Source organism: Perognathus longimembris, chromosome 22 (genome assembly GCF_023159225.1).
Source record: "Perognathus longimembris pacificus isolate PPM17 chromosome 22, ASM2315922v1, whole genome shotgun sequence".
NCBI lineage: Eukaryota > Metazoa > Chordata > Mammalia > Rodentia > Heteromyidae > Perognathus > Perognathus longimembris.
In genome coordinates, this window is record NC_063182.1 from 23508104 (window position 1) to 23527062 (window position 18959).

General features: G+C 36.3%; 1 protein-coding gene across 2 annotated transcripts in view; it reads right to left on the reverse strand.

Moving 5' to 3' along the window:
* Fam172a (family with sequence similarity 172 member A) overlaps window positions 1-18959 on the reverse strand; it is a 365442-nt gene that overhangs the window by 33926 nt on the left and 312557 nt on the right. Inside the window, exon 11 of one of the 2 annotated variants that reach the window (XM_048331055.1) lies at window positions 18297-18328. The exons of the other annotated variant lie outside the window; for it this stretch is intronic. Coding sequence (XP_048187012.1) covers window positions 18312-18328 — 17 coding nt within the window. The 3' untranslated portion in view covers window positions 18297-18311. Of the gene's footprint in view, window positions 1-18296; window positions 18329-18959 lie in introns of those variants that run through there. 2 annotated transcript variants of the gene reach the window in all.

The window sequence follows — 18959 nt, forward strand, 5'->3', positions numbered from 1 at the left end:
ATGATGTTCTTTTGAGGGTACTAGAAGAGAGTTTATGGGGACCATAAGTAATGGCTTTCTCTAAGAGTTGCAATTTTTCTAGGCATCTTTATATTTTAATCCACATAATAATATAATGAGATAAGAGGCATTATGAATTCTGATTTAGGGACTATATTCAGTTATATGACTTACATCACATAACAAGCAAGGGAAATGTGTGGTGCCGACCCAACTGTTTGTCATTCCCCATGGGATGCTACAATTGCTTGCTCTCCAGGCAGTCATGACATTGGAATTTTTATTTTATTACCTTTAAGTAGTTATACAAAGGGACTGCCATTTAACAAAGCAGCTGAATACAACGCATCTTGATCGACTCACCTCTTTCAACATTTCTACCCATCCCTCTAGATCCCCCTTCTCCCACTTTTCTCATTTTGCAGAATATACATTGAGTTCTTGACTGTATTCTCCTCTACCCTTTGGCCCCATCTGTCCCCTTTCAAGTACCCACTTTCACTTCCTAGTGTTTATTTTGCTGAACTTCATCTTTATCCTTTTAAGGAATTACAGTATTTGAGCTCTCTGTCGAATCTACCATATTTCAGTTAATATACTTGTATACACTGACAAAATACCCAATGTTCCTACTTAAATATAAACGAATTCTAGCTTCCACATAGTAGGGAAAGCATGCAACCTTTATCTCTCTGAGCCTGATTTACTTCACTTAACATAGCTTTTCCCCAGGTCCTTCTATTTTGTTGCAAATGATAGAATGTTGTTCTTTCTAATGAATGAGTGAAATTCCATTCTCTCTCTCTCTCTCTCTCTCTCTCTCTCTCTCTCTCTCTGCATATATATCACATTTTCTTGATCCATTCATCCATTAAAGGGCTATCAGGGTTGATTCCATAGCTTGGCTATGGTGAAAAGTGCTGCTATAAGCATGGTTATACTGGTGGCTTTACTATACCCTGATTTATAATCTTTTGGATAAATGCTTGAGTAGAATTGCTGAATTATAGATTAGTTCAATGTTTAGCTTTTTGAGGAACCCTCATACTGCCTTCCAGAGTGGTTGACCAAGCTTACGTTTCCACCAATAGTATATTAGGGTTCCCATTTGACCCTCCATGCCAGCATCTGTTATTGTTTATATTCTTGATGATGGCTATTTTAACTTGGATGAGGTGAAATCTCAGTGCTGTTTTGATTTGCATTTCCTTCGTGGCCAGAAATAATGAGCATGTCTTCATGTGTGTTTTTTTGGCCATTTTTACTTCTGAGAAGTTTCTCTTTATCTCAAACACCCATTTATAAATTAGGCTATTGGTTCACTACAGATTTACTTTTTTAGGCTCTCTGTATGTTCTGGATATTAGACAACTATCTGATATATAGCTGACAAAAATTTCCCATTTTGTAAGGTGTCTTTTTAGCTTGTTGTCTATGTCCTTTGCCATGTAGAGACTTTTTAGTTTGATATAATGCCTTTTATGAAGTCTTTCTTTGATTTTCTGTGTTTCTCCACCTTTAGAAAGTTCCTACCCATAAAGTGAGTCTTATTGTTTCTCCTGCTCCTTCCTGTAATAGTTTCATGTCTGACTTGAGGATTTTTCATTCACCCTTCTTTGCTTTGCTGCTCTGAAGTTTCAGATTCAGAATCCTACAGTGTTGTACCATTTATGTGGCTGAATGTAGAAGATATTTTTAGTTGACATTCAACTTCCATAACGGCTTCCTAGGATCCTTCCCTCTGCTTTGGAAAAGGGAAGTGCCAATGGCTAGGATCTGGAGGGCAGAAATTAACCAGAGGCCATTGTTCCACTGCTTGTTGCTGAAGACAACTGCAATCCCCAGTATACTACTATACAATGGCAATTATAGAAACACCACAAAAATTTTTTCAGTCTTTTATGATAAGACTGCATTTTAATAATATTTTCCTCATTTCTTCTAGCATGTTTATGGTCTAAATTTATGACTTAGATTCACTGGAAAAATTTTAAAATTTATTTGATATATAAAACAAGTATTTTACACATCAATTGGACACCATGTAATGTTTCAATACATGTATACATCACATAATGCTAAATCAGGTTAATGTATTATCTTTCAAACATTTATCATTGTTTTGTTTCTTCTCTACTTGGGGGCATCAGTGCTGGGCAGCTGGACTTAGTGTTTACTAGACAGATACTCTACCACTTGTGCCACTCCATCCACCCTTTTCTGAATTGGCTATTTTTGAAATAGGGTCTAGCTTTATGTCCAGGATGTCCTGGACCATGATCATTTTTATTTGTGCTTCCCCACAGATCTACAGTAACAGCTATATACTCACCACACCCAGCCATTGCGCTTCTTTTGTAGCTGGGATTACAGGAATGATCCACCATACCCAACTATTATTTGCAATGGAGTCTCATGGCCATGAACTGTGGCCTCCAGATCTCTGCTTCCCAAATAGCTAGGACTGCAAGCCTCAGGCACCACACTCAGTTAATCATTTCTTTATGATGAAAACTTCCAAAATATTTTTTTCTAGTTTTCTTGAAATGTATAGTACATAATCTGTGGTCACCCTACTGTGAAGTAGCACACCAGAATACCTTGTTACTACCAACTGTAACAGTATGAATTTTCAATGACTAATAATTTTATAAAATTATTTGAATATACTTTGGCATAAGACACCCTCTTCTTCTTTCTTATCAACACCATTTTGCTGTTAAGAAACTTTACTTAAAAAACATTGATTATTTTTAAAAGGACTGAATAGAAGAGCCATTTTTATATTTGTATCCTGTTAATCTTTTTCTGTTGCCAAAAGATATTGCCAGTTACTTTCTCACTGGTATAGTACTATAGTTTCAGATTCACAGTCCTATCACTTTTCTGATGACTTCTTTTTGTGCCTGGCTCCTCTTGAAGATTCATGTTGGTAGTTTTGCATAGTGGATAACACAGTGAACTTACAGATATTAACTCTGGGCACCTTCCTAAATCTGTTTCTGAGACAACATCAATTTCACATGGATGTTGAGGACTGTTATGAAGTCATATAATTGAAAATACTTTATACATTCTAAAGCTCCATCCAAATGGACATATTAATGGACAGTGCTAGATTTGTGGAATTATTGGTGCTCTTTATTCTCTAGCTTGCAAATAAGGTCTTAGAGGTAAGATGTGCATAAAAATGACTGTATATTATGAAAGCTACTTTCAGATATGTCTGTCTGTCTGACTGTCTATCTACATTGGAAACTACCTTGCATAATTTACAGGACAGCTTTACAGTTATGATATTCCACGAAAAGAAAAGTCTATTTATGCTTTCCCTACTATGCATCCATATTCCTCACCTTCTTACTATGTTTAGTGTCACTATCAGTACATTTTATGAGTTCTTAATCCTTGTGTCACTGAAATTTTCTATATTAGAACATACAGTAGGTACTTGCAATATTTTTATTTTTATTTTTAATTAGCATATATTTTAATGCACATGGTTTACTGTGATACTTTCACACATCCAGTGTACTTTGAGCAAATTAATGCCATTTAAATATTCCAATTTCTTCCCTCTCTCCTTTCTCAAACAGGTGAGATTCTTTTTTGCTATATCTTTATGTAACCCTCACTATCCTCTTCCTTATCTCCCACTGATTCCCTGTTAGATAGTCTCCCTTTACATTTATGTTCTATTATGTTTACTATCATCATCATCATCATCACCATTTTAAGGCTATATTCCATAAGTGAGCAAGAACCTGATATTTGGCTTTTCCCTTCCCGTTCTCATTTCCTTTCCCTTCTCGTCCCATCCCTTTCTTTTCATTTTGTGCCTGTACTGATGCTTACGTTTAGGGCCTGGAGTTCTTCAAATTTTTTGATAATGGCTGGCACTTTACTGCTTGCACTGGCTTTCTGCTATCTAACTGGAGATAAGAATCTCCTGGGTTATTTGCCTGGCTGGCTTTGAACTGGAATCCTTAGATATCATTTTGGAGTAGCTAGGGTTATAGGTGTGAGCCACCAGAACTTGTTTTTTTTGTTTATTTGTTTTGTTTTTGTTGCCAGTCGTGGGGCTTGAACTCAGGGCCTGAGCACTATCCCTGGCTTCTTTTTGCTCAAGGCTAGCACTCTACCTCTTGAGCCACAGTGCCACTTCCGGCTTTTTTCTAAATATGTGTTGCTGAGGAATCAAACCCAGGGCTTCATGTATACGAGGTGAGCACTTTACCACTAGGCCATATTTCCAGCCGGCTTTTTGGTTTTTTAGCTTAGCTAATCTCTCAACATGATGAACTTCAGTTCTACCCAATTTCCTGTAAATGATATGACTTCATTTCCCTTTGTGATTGTATATGGTATGCATGCATGCATGCACATACAAATATATACATGTACATAGATATATACATATTCACATATATATGCATATATGTGTATAAAATGTTTCTTTATTAGATGTTGAAGTCCTTGACTGAGTCCACAATTTTGCTATCATAAACAGAGCTGCAACAAACATGGGTATGCAGGTACCTATTCCCCTTTGGATATGTATCCAAGAGTGGTTTAGCAGGGTCATGAAATAGGTCTATTCTGAGTTTTTGCAGAACCTCCATACTGCTTTCTATAGTGATTGGACTAGTATATCTTCCCACCAACAGTGTATGAGGATAACTTTTTCCAAACATCCTTTTTAGCATTTGTTGTTGTCTGTTTTATTGATGGTTGCCATTCTGATTGGGGATAGAATCTTACTGTAGTTTTGATTTATGTTTTCTTCATAGTGAAGGATGTTAAACATTTCTTCATGTGTTTATTAGCCAGTTGTATGCTTCTGAGAACAATCTGTTCAGTTAATTTGGATTATTTGTTTGTTTTTTTTTGTTGTTTAATTTTTTAGCTCATTCAATATTTTGGAATTTTTATCAACCCTAAATAGTGAGTGAAAACTTTTTATTATTCTGAGAATTGCCCCTTGATTTTGGTAATTATTTGTTTTGATATCTAAAACTTCTTAAATTTAATAGAATCCAATTTACCCATTGTTTACATTTCCCATGCAATTGGAAATATTAATAAATATTTATCTATCTTGCTATCTCCTGGGATGACTATGTTTTCTGATTGTGGTTTGTAAGTACCAATTGTTTACACTAAGAACTTTGATCCAGCCATGTTTAGTAGTTCAAACCTACAATCATAGATCCTCAGGAGGTTGAAGGATAAAGCTTTGAAGCCAGCCTGGGCGGAAAAGTCTTTGAGAATCTATGTCCAATTAACCAGCAAAGGTTAGGCTAGAGAGGTGGCTCAGGACATAGTGTCAACTGAGCAAGCATTGCCGAGTACTGGGTTGACAAAAAGCAAAAAAAGAAAGAAGAAAACAAATTTGCACCATTTGAAGTTGATTTTTGTACAGGGTGAGAGATGGGGGTCTAATTTGTCTTCTGCAAGTAGAAAAACCAGTTTTCCCAGCACCATTTTTTTTGAAGAGGCTATGTTTTATCAGAGACCAAAAGAGGGAAGTGAGAAGTCAAATGATCCCTATTCTCCCACATGATTTTATACTTAAAGGATCATAATGATTCCACCAAACAACTATAGATCTAATCAATACTTTCAGCAGCACATAAAATTGACATGCAAAAATTAGTAGCGTTTCTATACACCCATAATAAATAGGCTGTGAAAGAAATCAGGAAATCAATTCCATTCACAGTAAATTTAAAAGAATACCTAGAAGAAAGATCTCCACAATAAAAATTATAAAACCCTAAAGGAAGAAATCGAAGCAGACATCAGAAGACAAGAAGACCTCTCATGTTCATAGATTGGCAGGATTAATATGAAAATGGCCATATTATCAAAAACAATCTACAGATTTAATGTAATGCCCATCAAAATCACCATGTCATTCTTTGCAGTAACAGAGAATATAATATGGAATACATGTCTCAGAATAGTAAAGGTAATCTTGAGCAAAAAAAAAAAAATGATGAAAGTATCATAATACTGGACTTCAAATTATACTACAGGACCATAGTGACAATAAGCATTACGGCCATGAAACAGAGGACCAGTGAAACAGAAATATATTATGCAACTGCAGCCATCTGATTTTTTTTTTTAATTTGTTGGTTGTAGGGCTTGAACTCTGGATCTGGGCGCTATCCCGGAACTTTTGCATTCAATGCTAGTGCTCTACTACTTTGAGCCAGAGAGCCCCTTCCAGTTTTCTACTGGAGATAAGAGTCTCACAGACTTCCTTACCTCAGCTGGCTTCAAACTGTGATCCTCAGATCTCAGCCTCTGGAGTAGCTAGGATCACAGGTGTGAGCCCACGGGGGCCCAGCAGCCATCTGATTTTTGACAAGGAATCAAAAGCATATAATTGTGATTTTTTTCCCCATTGTCCATCACTGAATTTTCTTCCAGTGGATTAGGGAACATTAAGGCATGTAAGTAATTGTGTTAGTACTTTTCTTGACACTGTGACCAGAATACTTGACAGAAACAATTCAAATGAGGTGGGAATTATTTGAGCTAATAGTTTCAGAGGTGTCAGTCTATCATGGTAGGGAGCATGTAGCAGAGTAGAGCAGTTTGCATCAGGTTTGAGGGATAAAAGAGGAAACAGAAAAAGGAAGAATACATGTAGGGACCACGGCAAAATACAGCCCACAAGAATACTTGCTTTCTTCACTCCTTCCTCTACCTAGGCTCCACCTTCCTCTCCTCAGCTCCTGACAATGCCATCACCATATTATGAATCCATCACAGGGTCAAACTAATCAGAGCTCTCCTAATATAATTATCTCTGGGAAGGCCACCAACAACACACCCAGAAATGTGCTTTACTAACATTCTTAATATCAGTCAAGGTGACAACATTAACCATCACAGTGGTAGTGGAAAACAGGTGAAAAGTTTTAGCTTTTAAAACTAGTCAGTAATGCACAAGAATTTGGATAGAGTGGTGTTATTTTCTTCTTTCTGGAGAAATGATCTGAGTCAGTGATTTTGTACAGCTCTGCAGTAGAAAGAAAATACCTTATTTTACAAGTTGTTAAATAAAGGGCAGTAGCAGGAGCAGTACTGGAAAGCTCTAAAGTAAAGAAAAGAAATAGAGAGGTCACCCATAGCTAAAGGACTATCAGCACTCCCTTGCTGTCTCAGTTACTCGGTTCCATTATTCTGTCCAATGTTTTTCATACCACCCTCTCACATATAAAAACCATTGAGAAGAGAATTTATTTAATGGCTTATCTTGGCTCTCATGTTTATTGCCTATCTCCTCTTCTAAATGTAAGTTGCTCATGGTAGTCTGCTGCACTAAGGTGCCTACAGTTAGTGCCTTGCATACAGTAGCCATGCAAATAAACATTTGTTGAAATAGTAGCAGCTGCATAAATGTTGAACTGAATTATAAATTAATAATAATAGAACATTTCCACAATAAGTACTTCAAATGTTATGTTTTCCAGAGAAAAGAATATACTACTATAAAAAAGTAAAAAAAGCCCAAATTATTTAAATGCTTTTCAAAAAATATAGGTGTTACCTTCTAACTTCTAAAAATGACAAGATAATGCACGTTTTGCTTCTAATGTGCTGATCAACCTGCTATTCTCAGTCATTTGAGTAAAATGATCATAAGAAATATGATTGTTAGAAGTTTCTGAAAATAGAAGAAACATAATTTTATGTTTGGTTAAAAACTGAATTCAATGCTACTTTCTGGCTTTTGCATTGATTGGGTCCTCACTAAAAGGAACTATTTAAATTCCATAGAAATAATTTTAGGGATTCATATACTATTAATTTATTTTTGAAAAGTATAGTAGAAAGGAATTATTATTTTGATTTTTAACATACTGTCACATTTAAATAGATTTTAAAAAGAAATAAAGACAACTGTGACACTCTATATATCTTCTTAGATCCCCAGGTCTTATTCATTATTTCATACCATCCTCCCTTCTCACCAGGAGCTGTTTCACGTGTGATACCACAGCAAGTTTGGCCAGTGGATAGGGAAAATGAACCTCTGTAAAGAGTTTGATTTCCATATGGCAGAGAGAACATAGGATTGTATAGTATATTTTTTTCTCTCAAATTTTTATTATCAAACTGACGTACAGAGAGGTTACAGTATCATACGTTGGGCATTGGATACATTTCTTGTACTGTTTGTTGCCTTGTCCCTCATGCCCCCCTCCCTTCCCCCCTTTCCCTCCCCCCCCCAGGTGTTCAGTTGATTGTATAGTATATTAACATACTAACACTTTCCAATACCAGCAGATATGAAATCAGATGAATGGACTACCAATACCATCAAGGCTGTAGACTCAATCAGGTCATAGCTAATTATATGCATCCATTTTTGACCATTATTAAGAAAATTAATAACAACAGATGCTGGTGGGGATGTAGCCAAAGAGAATGCTACTACACTGCTGGTGAGAGTGCAAACTTCTTTAACCACTCTGGAAAGAATTATGGAGGTTCCTCAAAAGGCTAAACATACAGCTCCCCTAGTACTCAGCAGCCCCACTTTTGGGCATTTACCCAAAGGATCACAAACAAGGCCATATTAAAGCTAACATCACAACCATGTTCATTGCAGCAGCATTATTTAACATAGCTAAAATAGGGAACCAACCCAGATGCTCCCCAGTAGATGAATGGATCAAGAAATTGTGGTATATATACACAATGGAATTCTAGGCTTCTGTCAGAAAGAATGACATTGCCCCACTCATAAGGAAATGGAAAGACTTGGAAAAAAAATCATGCTAAGTGAAGTGAGCCAGACCCAAAGAAGCATAAACTCTATGGTCTCCCTTATTGGTAATAAAGTATATGTCTAGGATAGTCCTAGCAGATGATCACAATAGCTCAATAGTTATGTACATATGATTACAAAAGATGATGTTAGGCAAAATGGACTCCAGCATTTGAATTTGTTAGGCATTTACAACTATTCTTTGAAAGACCGGATAGAAGTGGGAAGACTGAGATGCAGTGACAATTGGCAAGACTAATGAAGTAGGCTACTGGCCTAATTCTAAAAGAAGCTGGAAAGTAAGTTTCACCATTACTTCTTACCTTTCTGAAAGGTACATATTTGGTCTTTTATTGCAGGTCCTATAGTTTATCAGAAATCAACAGAAAATATATTATAATTGGTTGTCAAAGTCTCATTCCTGTAATCCTATACCTCAGGAGGCTGACACCTGAGGACTGAAGTTTGAAGTCAATGCAGACAGGTCTCCAAGTATCTCCAAGAATCCAGCAAAAATATCTGGACTGGAGATGTGGCTCAAGTAGTAGAGGGCTAGATGTGAGTGATAAACTGGAGTGAGAGTTCAAAGCCCTGAGTTCAAGCCCCGGTACTCACACATACATACCTAATTACATATGTGTTAAATATTTATGTCACAATAATGAGTAAGATAATTATGTTATTGTGTAGAGATTTAAAAATTATTTTAACTTTTAATATTAAATGCAAAACTTCATGAGGAATACAAGTTGTGTGATATCCTTAAAAGAGCTCATACATTTAAACCCAAGTAATGTCTGTCATATTCTCGTAAGCAGTGGAAATAGAAACAAACAGCAAGACACAGTTTCATTCTTGAGGAAATTATAGTACTAATGCCTTCTGTAAGGGTTAAGAATATATCTGTCTTATTTGAAATTATACTTTAGGTTAAGTGTCATGAAAATGAACTTGTAATATTGTACAAGAAGTAATATTTAAATACATAATTCTGCTTATCACAAAAAAGATACTGTAGTACATATTTTCTCATTTAACTCAGAGAATGTATTCCCATAGTACAGTATTTTCGGGAGAGTGCGGCCTTCTTACTAAAAAGAAATATAGAGACCGTCCTACTAAAAACAAAACTAACTACATTACATATTATATGCAGTTCTCTATAAAACAATGCCTCCTATTTTGACATATTTTTACTAAATGAGTAGCTGTGTCTACATTAGACAAGTAAAACAATACTATAACTTTTTTTTAAAATGGAATATCCACTGTACTCTGAGTTTGGTATCTCCCTTAGTTAAAAATAAAATACATAGGGCTGGGAATATGGCCTAGTGGCAAGAGTGCTTGCCTCCTACACATGAAGCTCTCGGTTCGATTCCCCAGCACCACATATATGGAAAACGGCCCGAAGGGGCGCTGTGGCTCAGGTGGCAGAGTGCTAGCCTTGAGCGGGAAGAAGCCAGGGAAGGTGCTCAGGCCCTGAGTCCAAGGCCCAGGACTGGCCAAAAAAAAAAAAATAATAATAAAATAAAATAAAATACATCCCATTTAAGTCTCTCATCAGAAGTCCTGGCTTTCATTCTCTAACATTCTGTTCCTGTCAAAATGTGGTTAGGATATATAAGACAAGGACGTATAGAAATAAGGTATATTTATATTATTCATTTTTTAGGTTTTCCTCATTTTGTTCATAAAGTTATAGTAAATTATAATCAATTAGGGTGTTTGCCAAAAAAGTCTTATCATTGAGTCCTGACATGTTATATTATAACGTTACTTCTCATTGATATAGAATATAGATGATATAAAGAATGCTAGCAATATATCATTTGGCACTCAGGTGGAAGATATGGTGATTTATCCCATTACATCATGGATGATAATCTATGTGACTTTATTCCATTTTCATTTTAGAATTCTGGTAGCTATGGAAATTAAGATTAACAAAAACAGATGTGATCATTGCTATCAAGAACTTCACAAATTATTTCTCAAATAATACTTTATGAGTTAATTATGTGTGATAATTTCTTTGGTATTTATTATAACAAATATTTTTCATATGAGCTTATATGATTTGATTTTTTTTTTTTTTTTTTTGGCCAGTCCTGGGCCTTGGACTCAGGGCCTGAGCACTGTCCCTGGCTTCTTCCCGCTCAAGGCTAGCACTCTGCCACTTGAGCCACAGCGCCGCTTCTGGCCGTTTTCTGTATATGTGGTGCTGGGGAATCGAACCTAGGGCCTCGTGTATCCGAGGCAGGCACTCTTGCCACTAGGCTATATCCCCAGCCCTGATTTGATTTTTAAGTAAGGAAGATCTTGTCAGCCATCAGTTCATTGTGTAAAGAAGTTCAGAGATAATAATTTCTAAATTAATATATTTGTTTTATCATAGGATGATGGCTAATTACCATTAAATAGTTTCTAACCTAATAAAAATGATTATTTGATTTTGATAACTTATGTATGTTTTATTTCTTGAGGGTTTATTACCAAAGAAAGTAGAGGTTTAGGGTATGAGTAGGGAGAATAAGATAAACAACACAGAAGAACCCTACAGACAAACAGTATGTTTTCTTGAAACATTATTACAGATACATTTGAAAACCAGAATTGTTCTACATATTCACTGCTGAATAAGACTGTATAAATTTTTTATACAAATTCCAACCTAAAGTTCTCTTAAAAGCCTACGATGCTATATAAAAATGGGAATTTCAATTACCTTTAGCCCCATGACATTAACAAGGAACTGATTAAAATTTCATGGACATACCAAGAATATGTTATGTTACAGAAATCAAAATTTCATAATCTTTTGAAACTCGGCAGTACTTTAATGGTACTTCTAATAGTGCCTAACACTTGGAAGGAGTCCACAGTTTGGCTCCCACAGAGTGGTTTTTGACAGCAAATGTGCAGAACCAGGATCTATACTGAAAATTGAATCTGAGCCATTTAGACATCATGATGTTGCCCAAATGTGAAGTGGTTTCCATTGGCAATACCATAATATCTTCTCACTGAGGCATGAAACTGTGTTTGGGGGATGTTTAGCTACCAAAGGAAGCAGACATTATCTGAATCTTGATCAGACAGGAATAAAAAAAAAGAGATCTTTAGAATGCCAGAAATTGGAAAATGAAGACAAGAAGATGCCAGATAAAGTTAACAGCTTTTTAAAGAGAAGCTGGAAATTGTGGTGTTCTGAAGGCTTCATCATCATGGTCACAGTCATTGATGCCAATAAACATTCATTGGGTTTTCACCATGCTCAAAGCACAAGAACAGGAGCTTTACTCGTAATGGTTCTAATGGTCAAGGATCTGCTTACTCATTTGCTAATTTATTTTTTTGCTTCCTCAGCATATAAGTATGGTTGTTTCAAAATCTATCTACCTCATGCTCCATTTTGCCTCCCGGTAACTCCCTATGCCTTGCAAAGAGTTTTGAAGTTAGTAGATAGAAATAAACAAACTGCAAAGATCTTATAATCTAATTGATAGACAGGATAGAGGTGACTTAATAACACTACTCCTAGCAGAGGTCATCTTGATAATACTATTAATATTAAGAATGATAGATTCATCAATTAGATGTAAATAATTTTATAGAAAACATTCACTAAACACTATGTTTTATATACACAACTACATTGAATTTGTGGAATATATATTAGTATTGCTACCATTTTAGAGATGACATATCTGAAGCCAACAGCAATTATGTAACTTGGTGTTTTTTTTTAACTCGATGGTGATTTGTAGAAGCAGCAATTTAATCCTAAGCAGTCTGCCTTTAGTTCATATTATTCACTGTCACATTGCACATATAGAAAGATAAACAATACTGCAAGGTTGCATGTGGTCAAGGTCAGCAGAATGACAGAGATAATAAGTCCTCTAACTTTAGAAGAAATGATTTTTGATATTGGGCAGTGGGCTTGTTTTAGGAATGAAGTGGAATTTAGGCGCATTTAAAAAAAGGTAGAAATAATTATTGGGATAAGGTGGACAGGGCCTATCAGGGAAAAACATTTTGAGATCCCATCTCAACCAATTGCTAGTGTGGTGGCATGTGCCTGTAATCCCACTTACAGTGGGAAAAATAAATAGTAGGATCATAATTCAGGGTGGTTCAGGTAAAAAGTGAGAGACAAAAAATAACAAAAACATCTGAGGCATGCGTGCAGTAAAATACCCACCTCTCAGATGTGAAGCCTTGAGTTCAAACCCTAGCATCACACACACAACAATCACTGTCAGAAATGGAGACATTTAAAAAAAAATTAAAGTACTTAATTTTATACTGTAGTTTTAAAGCACTAAATAACTTAATAGATGTTTGGAGCTTGATGATAAGCCAGACCCTAGGTTAGATAAGACAATAGTTATGATGAATAAATAGTAAAGATATGGCCCTTATTTTCACAGACCTTAGAGTTTATGAAAGAAGAAAAAGCATCACATAAGCAACTCATGAGTTTTATGATGGAGATGTGACTATTGCAGAAGCATATGCTAGGATTATATAGAATCCAGCCTTGGACATCTTTGAATTTAAGCAACGGTCATGTTAACTGTTTGCCCCTAACTATACAGTACTTTAAGACAGATTATAAAGTGGAGGTCATGATCAACCACTCCTTGAAATGAAGCCATACTGTTTGTAAATCATTTCAGGTACAAAAGGAGGTCAAGGTCATTCTTTGTTTTAAAGGAACTATTTCTCCTATATATGGCTGGTTAAACTAGGGAAGGATACTGAACCAATTACAGTCAATCAATGGGACCATCATCTAAAGCAAATAGGTGAGGAAAAGATAACTATCTTAAGAATCTGAATGGAAGGAACCAAGAGATTGGTAAGAAGTTGCAGCTGAAAGGTAATGAGTAAAATTAGAGCTGGCAAAACTTCAAAGCTACGCATTTGTCAAAGTTTTGTGTGAACAGAGAGAGTATAGAGGGGCTGGGGATATGGCCTAGTGGCAAGAATGCTTGCCTCATATACATGAGGCCCTGGGTTCAATTCCCCAGCACCACATATGTAGAAAACGGCCAGAAGGGGCACTGTGGCTCAAGTGGCAGAGTGCTAGCCTTGAACAAAAAGAAGCCAGGGACGGTGCTCAGGCCCTGAGTCCAAGCCCCAGGACTGGCCAAAAAAAAAAAAAAAAGAGAGAGAGAGTATAGAGTAAGCAAAAGTCAGCAGAAGTAGTTACTGGTCAGTAGTTAGTGAAAGATAGAACTAGCAAACTCTCACAAAAAAATCATACAGTCAAAAATTATTGTAGGTACCATAAAATTAAGAAATGTATAGAAAGGAGTGGGTAGAAGGGAGATGAGATTGTTGAAGAGGGCGACACTGATCGATATGCAATGTATCCATACAGTGTTTTGTCAAATGATACTTCCCTTGCACAACTACTTAAAGATAATAAAAATATCATGCATTCAATAAGCATTAGTATTAATATTAGTTTTGATGACTTTCTAACCACAAGTCAGCTAGCTTAAAATGAAATTTCAGTATAGACTACAGTCTAGAATGTTTCCTGAAAGATCTTCTTTAGAAGATACACTGTAATCTCAGTCTAAGTCATAGCAATTGAGTTAGTAGAGTGGCTCTTTTGTTTTTGTAGACAAAAAGGCTCAATTAAAAGAGGTCATCTCACATTGAATAAAAGTTAAAAAAAGGGGGCTGGGGCTATAGCCTAGTGGCACGAGTGCCTGCCTCGGATACACGAGGCCCTAGGTTCGATTCCCCAGCACCACATATACAGAAAATGGCCAGAAGCGGCGCTGTGGCTCAAGTGGCAGAGTGCTAGCCTTGAGCCGGAAGAAGCCAGGGACAGTGCTCAGGCCCTGAGTTCAAGGCCCAGGACTGGCAAAAAATAAAAATAAAAAAATAAAAAAAAGATAAAATAAAAAAAAACAAGGAGATCCTGTACTGAGCTCAATTACCAGGGAAATGTTATCATATATAAAAACAAATCTGTTCACTGCTTTTAAATGCCTCCAATTGTCATAATTATAGCAAGCCCATCTTAACAAGGATGCATACATACATTCTTAGGAAAATTGCCACAACTGTTGATGCTTACACTCATATTTGTATGTTACATACCATACAGATATACATGAAATGTATTTAATGTATTTAATGTATTTAAACACACCTATGGTTATGTGTGCCAAGGGCACAAAGATGATTGAAAGCCTCTCAACTCCTTAGCATGGACCACTGGGTAGACAGAGGTGGATGAGGCTAATCCAGTCTGTTCTTTATAACCTCATCTTTGGAGTGTTACCGTACTGTCAGAATCCATTTTGTGCTATTACAACAGAAAACCTGAGATTGGGGTAATTTCTAAACTTGTTCCTAAAGAACAGAAACTTGTTTGAAAGGCTGGGGTGTCCATGGTGAAGGGACCAGCAGATTTGGGCATCAGGTGACAATGGCTTCCTTACAGCAGAGGACACTGTTTTGACAAGTTGGGAGGTGGAATGTGGAAGAGGAAGAGAGATGCCTCCTTCTAGCAAGTCTTATCCTAAGGGAACCAAAGCCTCTCATACGGTCCCACTCTCATGCTTTAGTCACCTCAGCTGAGTCCCACTTTTCAATACATACCACTGGAAATATCTGAGTTTTGGAGGGCAAATACCAATTGTAACACCCATGCTCTTATTCTGTCAGCCACTCTCTGTTTTTCTCAACTGTGATTTCTTTTTTAAAATTTTTATTTATTTATTTATTTATTGTCAAAGTAATGTATACAGAGGTTACAGTTTCATATGTTAGGCATTGGATACATTTCTTGTACTGTTTGTTACCTCCTCCCTCATTCCCCCCTCCGCCTCCCCCTTTCCATCTCCTCCCATGAGTTGTTCAGTTCATTTACACCAAACAGTTTTGCAAGTATTGCTTTTGTAGTCGTTTTTCTTTTTATCCTGTGTCTCTCCATTTTGGTATTCCCTTTCACTTTCCTAGTTCTAATACCAGTATATATAGTTTCCAATGTACTCAAATAAGATACAGTCATAGTGCACTTAGTACAACCACAGGAAGGGGATACAAGAGGATCATCAACAATAGAAGCTACAGTTTCACATGGCATGTGGAGCAACTCCTTTTGCAATAGCCTCAAAAAAAACCAAAAACACCTGGGAATAACCTTAACCAAAGAAGTGAAAGACCTCTATGATGAGAACTTTAAAAACATGAAAAACAAAATTAAGTCAGAACTAAGGAAATGGAAAAACCTCCCATGCTCCTGGATTGGGAGGACTAATATAGTCAAAATGGCAATATTGCCAAAGGCTATCTACAAATTCAATGCAATACCCATTAATATCCCAACACCATTTTTTAATGAAATAGAGGAAGCAATCCAGAAATTCATATGGAACAATAAAAGACCCAGAGTAGCAAAAACAATCCTAAGCAGAAAGAACAGTGCTGGAGGAATTACAATACCTAAGTTCAAGCTGTATTATAAAGCTATAGTACTAAAAACAGCTTGGTATTGGCACCGGAACAGGCCTGAAGACCAATGGAACAGAATTGAAGACCTAGAAATGAACCCACAGAACTATGCCTACTTAATCTTTGATAAAGGAGCTAAAAAAATAGGATGGAAGAAAGATAGCCTCTTTAACAAATGGTGCTGGAAAAAGTGGTTCAACACATGCAACAAACTAAAGCTAGATCCTTATATATATATATCATCCTGCTCCAAAATCAATTCCAAATGGATCAAAGACCTCGAAATCAAAACAGACACCCTGAAAACACTAAAAGAAGGAGTACGAGAAACACCTGGGCTCCTTGACACAGGACAGAACTTCCTTAACAAAGACCCAGAAATGTGACAAATCAAAGAACGGTTGGACAAATGGGACTGCATCAAACTGCAGAGCTTCTGCAGAGCAAAGGACATAGCTTGCAAGATAAACAGAAAGCCCACAGATTGGGAAAAGATCTTTACTGGCCATACAATGGACAAAAGCCTCATATCTAAAATATATGCAGAACTAAAAAAAATTAAATTCGTCCAAAACAAAACCGCAAAGAACCAACAGCCTCCTCAACAAGTGGGCTAACGACCTAAAAAGAGACTTTTCTGATGAGGAAATGAGAATGGCCAAGACACATATGAAAAAGTCTTCTCTATCACTGTCCATAAAAGAAATGCAAATCAACTGTGATTTCTTTAAGTCCCTCTTCTGGTTGAAATCAAACTATAAAAACTATAGTCAATCAAGTGGTAATAAAGAGGTTATCTGTATCACACTTTTTTTTTTGGTGCCAGTTGTGGAACGTGAACTCAGGGCCTGGTGCTGTCCCCCAGCTTCTTTTGCTCAAGGCTAGCCTTCTATCCTTGAGCCACACCTCTTCTTCAAGGTTTTCTTTTGGTGGTTAATTGGATATATGAGACTCTTGGACTTTCATGCTCCAGATCCTCAGATTTCAGCCTCCAGAGTAACTAGGATTACAGTTGTGAGCCATTAGTGTCTAATGCCAAACTTTTGATAGGCAAAAAATACGAGTGTTGTATGATAGATGCTATTTGGGACTAAGGGAGAGGTACCTAAGCTGGTTTTTTGGTTTTTCTTTTTCTCCTTCCTTTGAAGAAAGCTAGATGTTTCCTAGTTTTTCCTCTTCCATTTGGGCTAAACTTGGTAAATTATTTTAGCCTAGAAGGTATTGAGGAAAAAATCAGAAGAAAAGAAGCTAGTTTAACTGGCTAGGAAAGAGAGATGAGTAGGCTGAATATACCAATCTCTTCCATACTCCACATGGAATAAAAAGGAGGCTGGATGACTACACAGAGATTTCTTCAGCATTTATGACAAGCGACTATCTACTAGAGATAAGAGTCTCATGGACTTTCCTGCCCAAGTTGGATTTCAACTGTGATACTCAGCTTTCAGTTTCCTGAGTAGCTAAGATTACAGGCAGAAGCCATTGGTGCCTGGCTCTGGAAAAAAAAGTACACACACACACACACACACACACACACACACACACAGTATTTTATTATATATTACTTAAATCTCACTTTGTTTTACTATAAAAGAAAGCTATGTGCATAAGCAATGATTGCAGTGGTGTTCATAGGAATCAGTTGAGAATCCCAGTAAGAGATGAATGGATAAAAAGAAAATGGTACATATATACCATGGAATATTATACAGCCAAAAGGAAAAAGGAAATCATTTCATTTGCAGGAAATTCATTTCAGGATGGACCTGAAAGTCATTATATTGAACAAGATACAAAAAGCCAAATATATTTTCACTCATTTATGGAAGCGAGACATAAAGTATTTACATATTTATTGACATGTACATACACATATGTGTCATGCATGCATACAGAGAACACAATTGTAAGGGACTGTTTAAGGGGATTAAACTGTTTAAGGGAGACTGGTTAAGGGGATTACACTGTTTAAGGGGAAAAATGGAAAAGGTTGGAGGGCGAATATTTTCAATAATGTATAAAGATGGCATAAGGAATCTCAAAAAGGGGGTAGGCCTGGGAAAAGAAAGCAAAATGCGGGCCAGTTTGATGAAAATACAGTATATGCACATCAGAAATACCATGGAGAAACTCCTTGGTACAATTATTACACCCTAAAAGCCATGAATGACAGGAAAGGTAAAACAGGAGGGAGAGGCTGACAAGAATATGGTCTTCCCCCCATCTAGATATATGAAAATAGAGCACTGAAACCATTTGAAGCTATCTTAGATATAGGTCGAATAGGGGAATGATAGGGGTGGGTTTGATTCTGGCATATATATTGAATGCATGTATGGAAATGTCACAACAAACGCTTCCCTTATACAACTAACGTTTGCGAATAAAAATTCATTTAATTTCACTCTAATAAAAGGAAAGATCGCTGTATCAAGACTTGTATCAATAGTGTTCTGATAAAAATTAATTTAATAAGGGTCATGATATATTTACATATATCTTCTTGATTTCTAATATACTTAACATGGATTGCAATGTGCTAATTATATATATTTATACCATACATAGTTTATACAAACAAAATTTGCACATATTAGCTCTCTCCTTAAGATATATACAAAGGGCCTTAACTTATCTTTAGATACTTGTGTTTATATAATATACATTACATTAGTATATTATATAT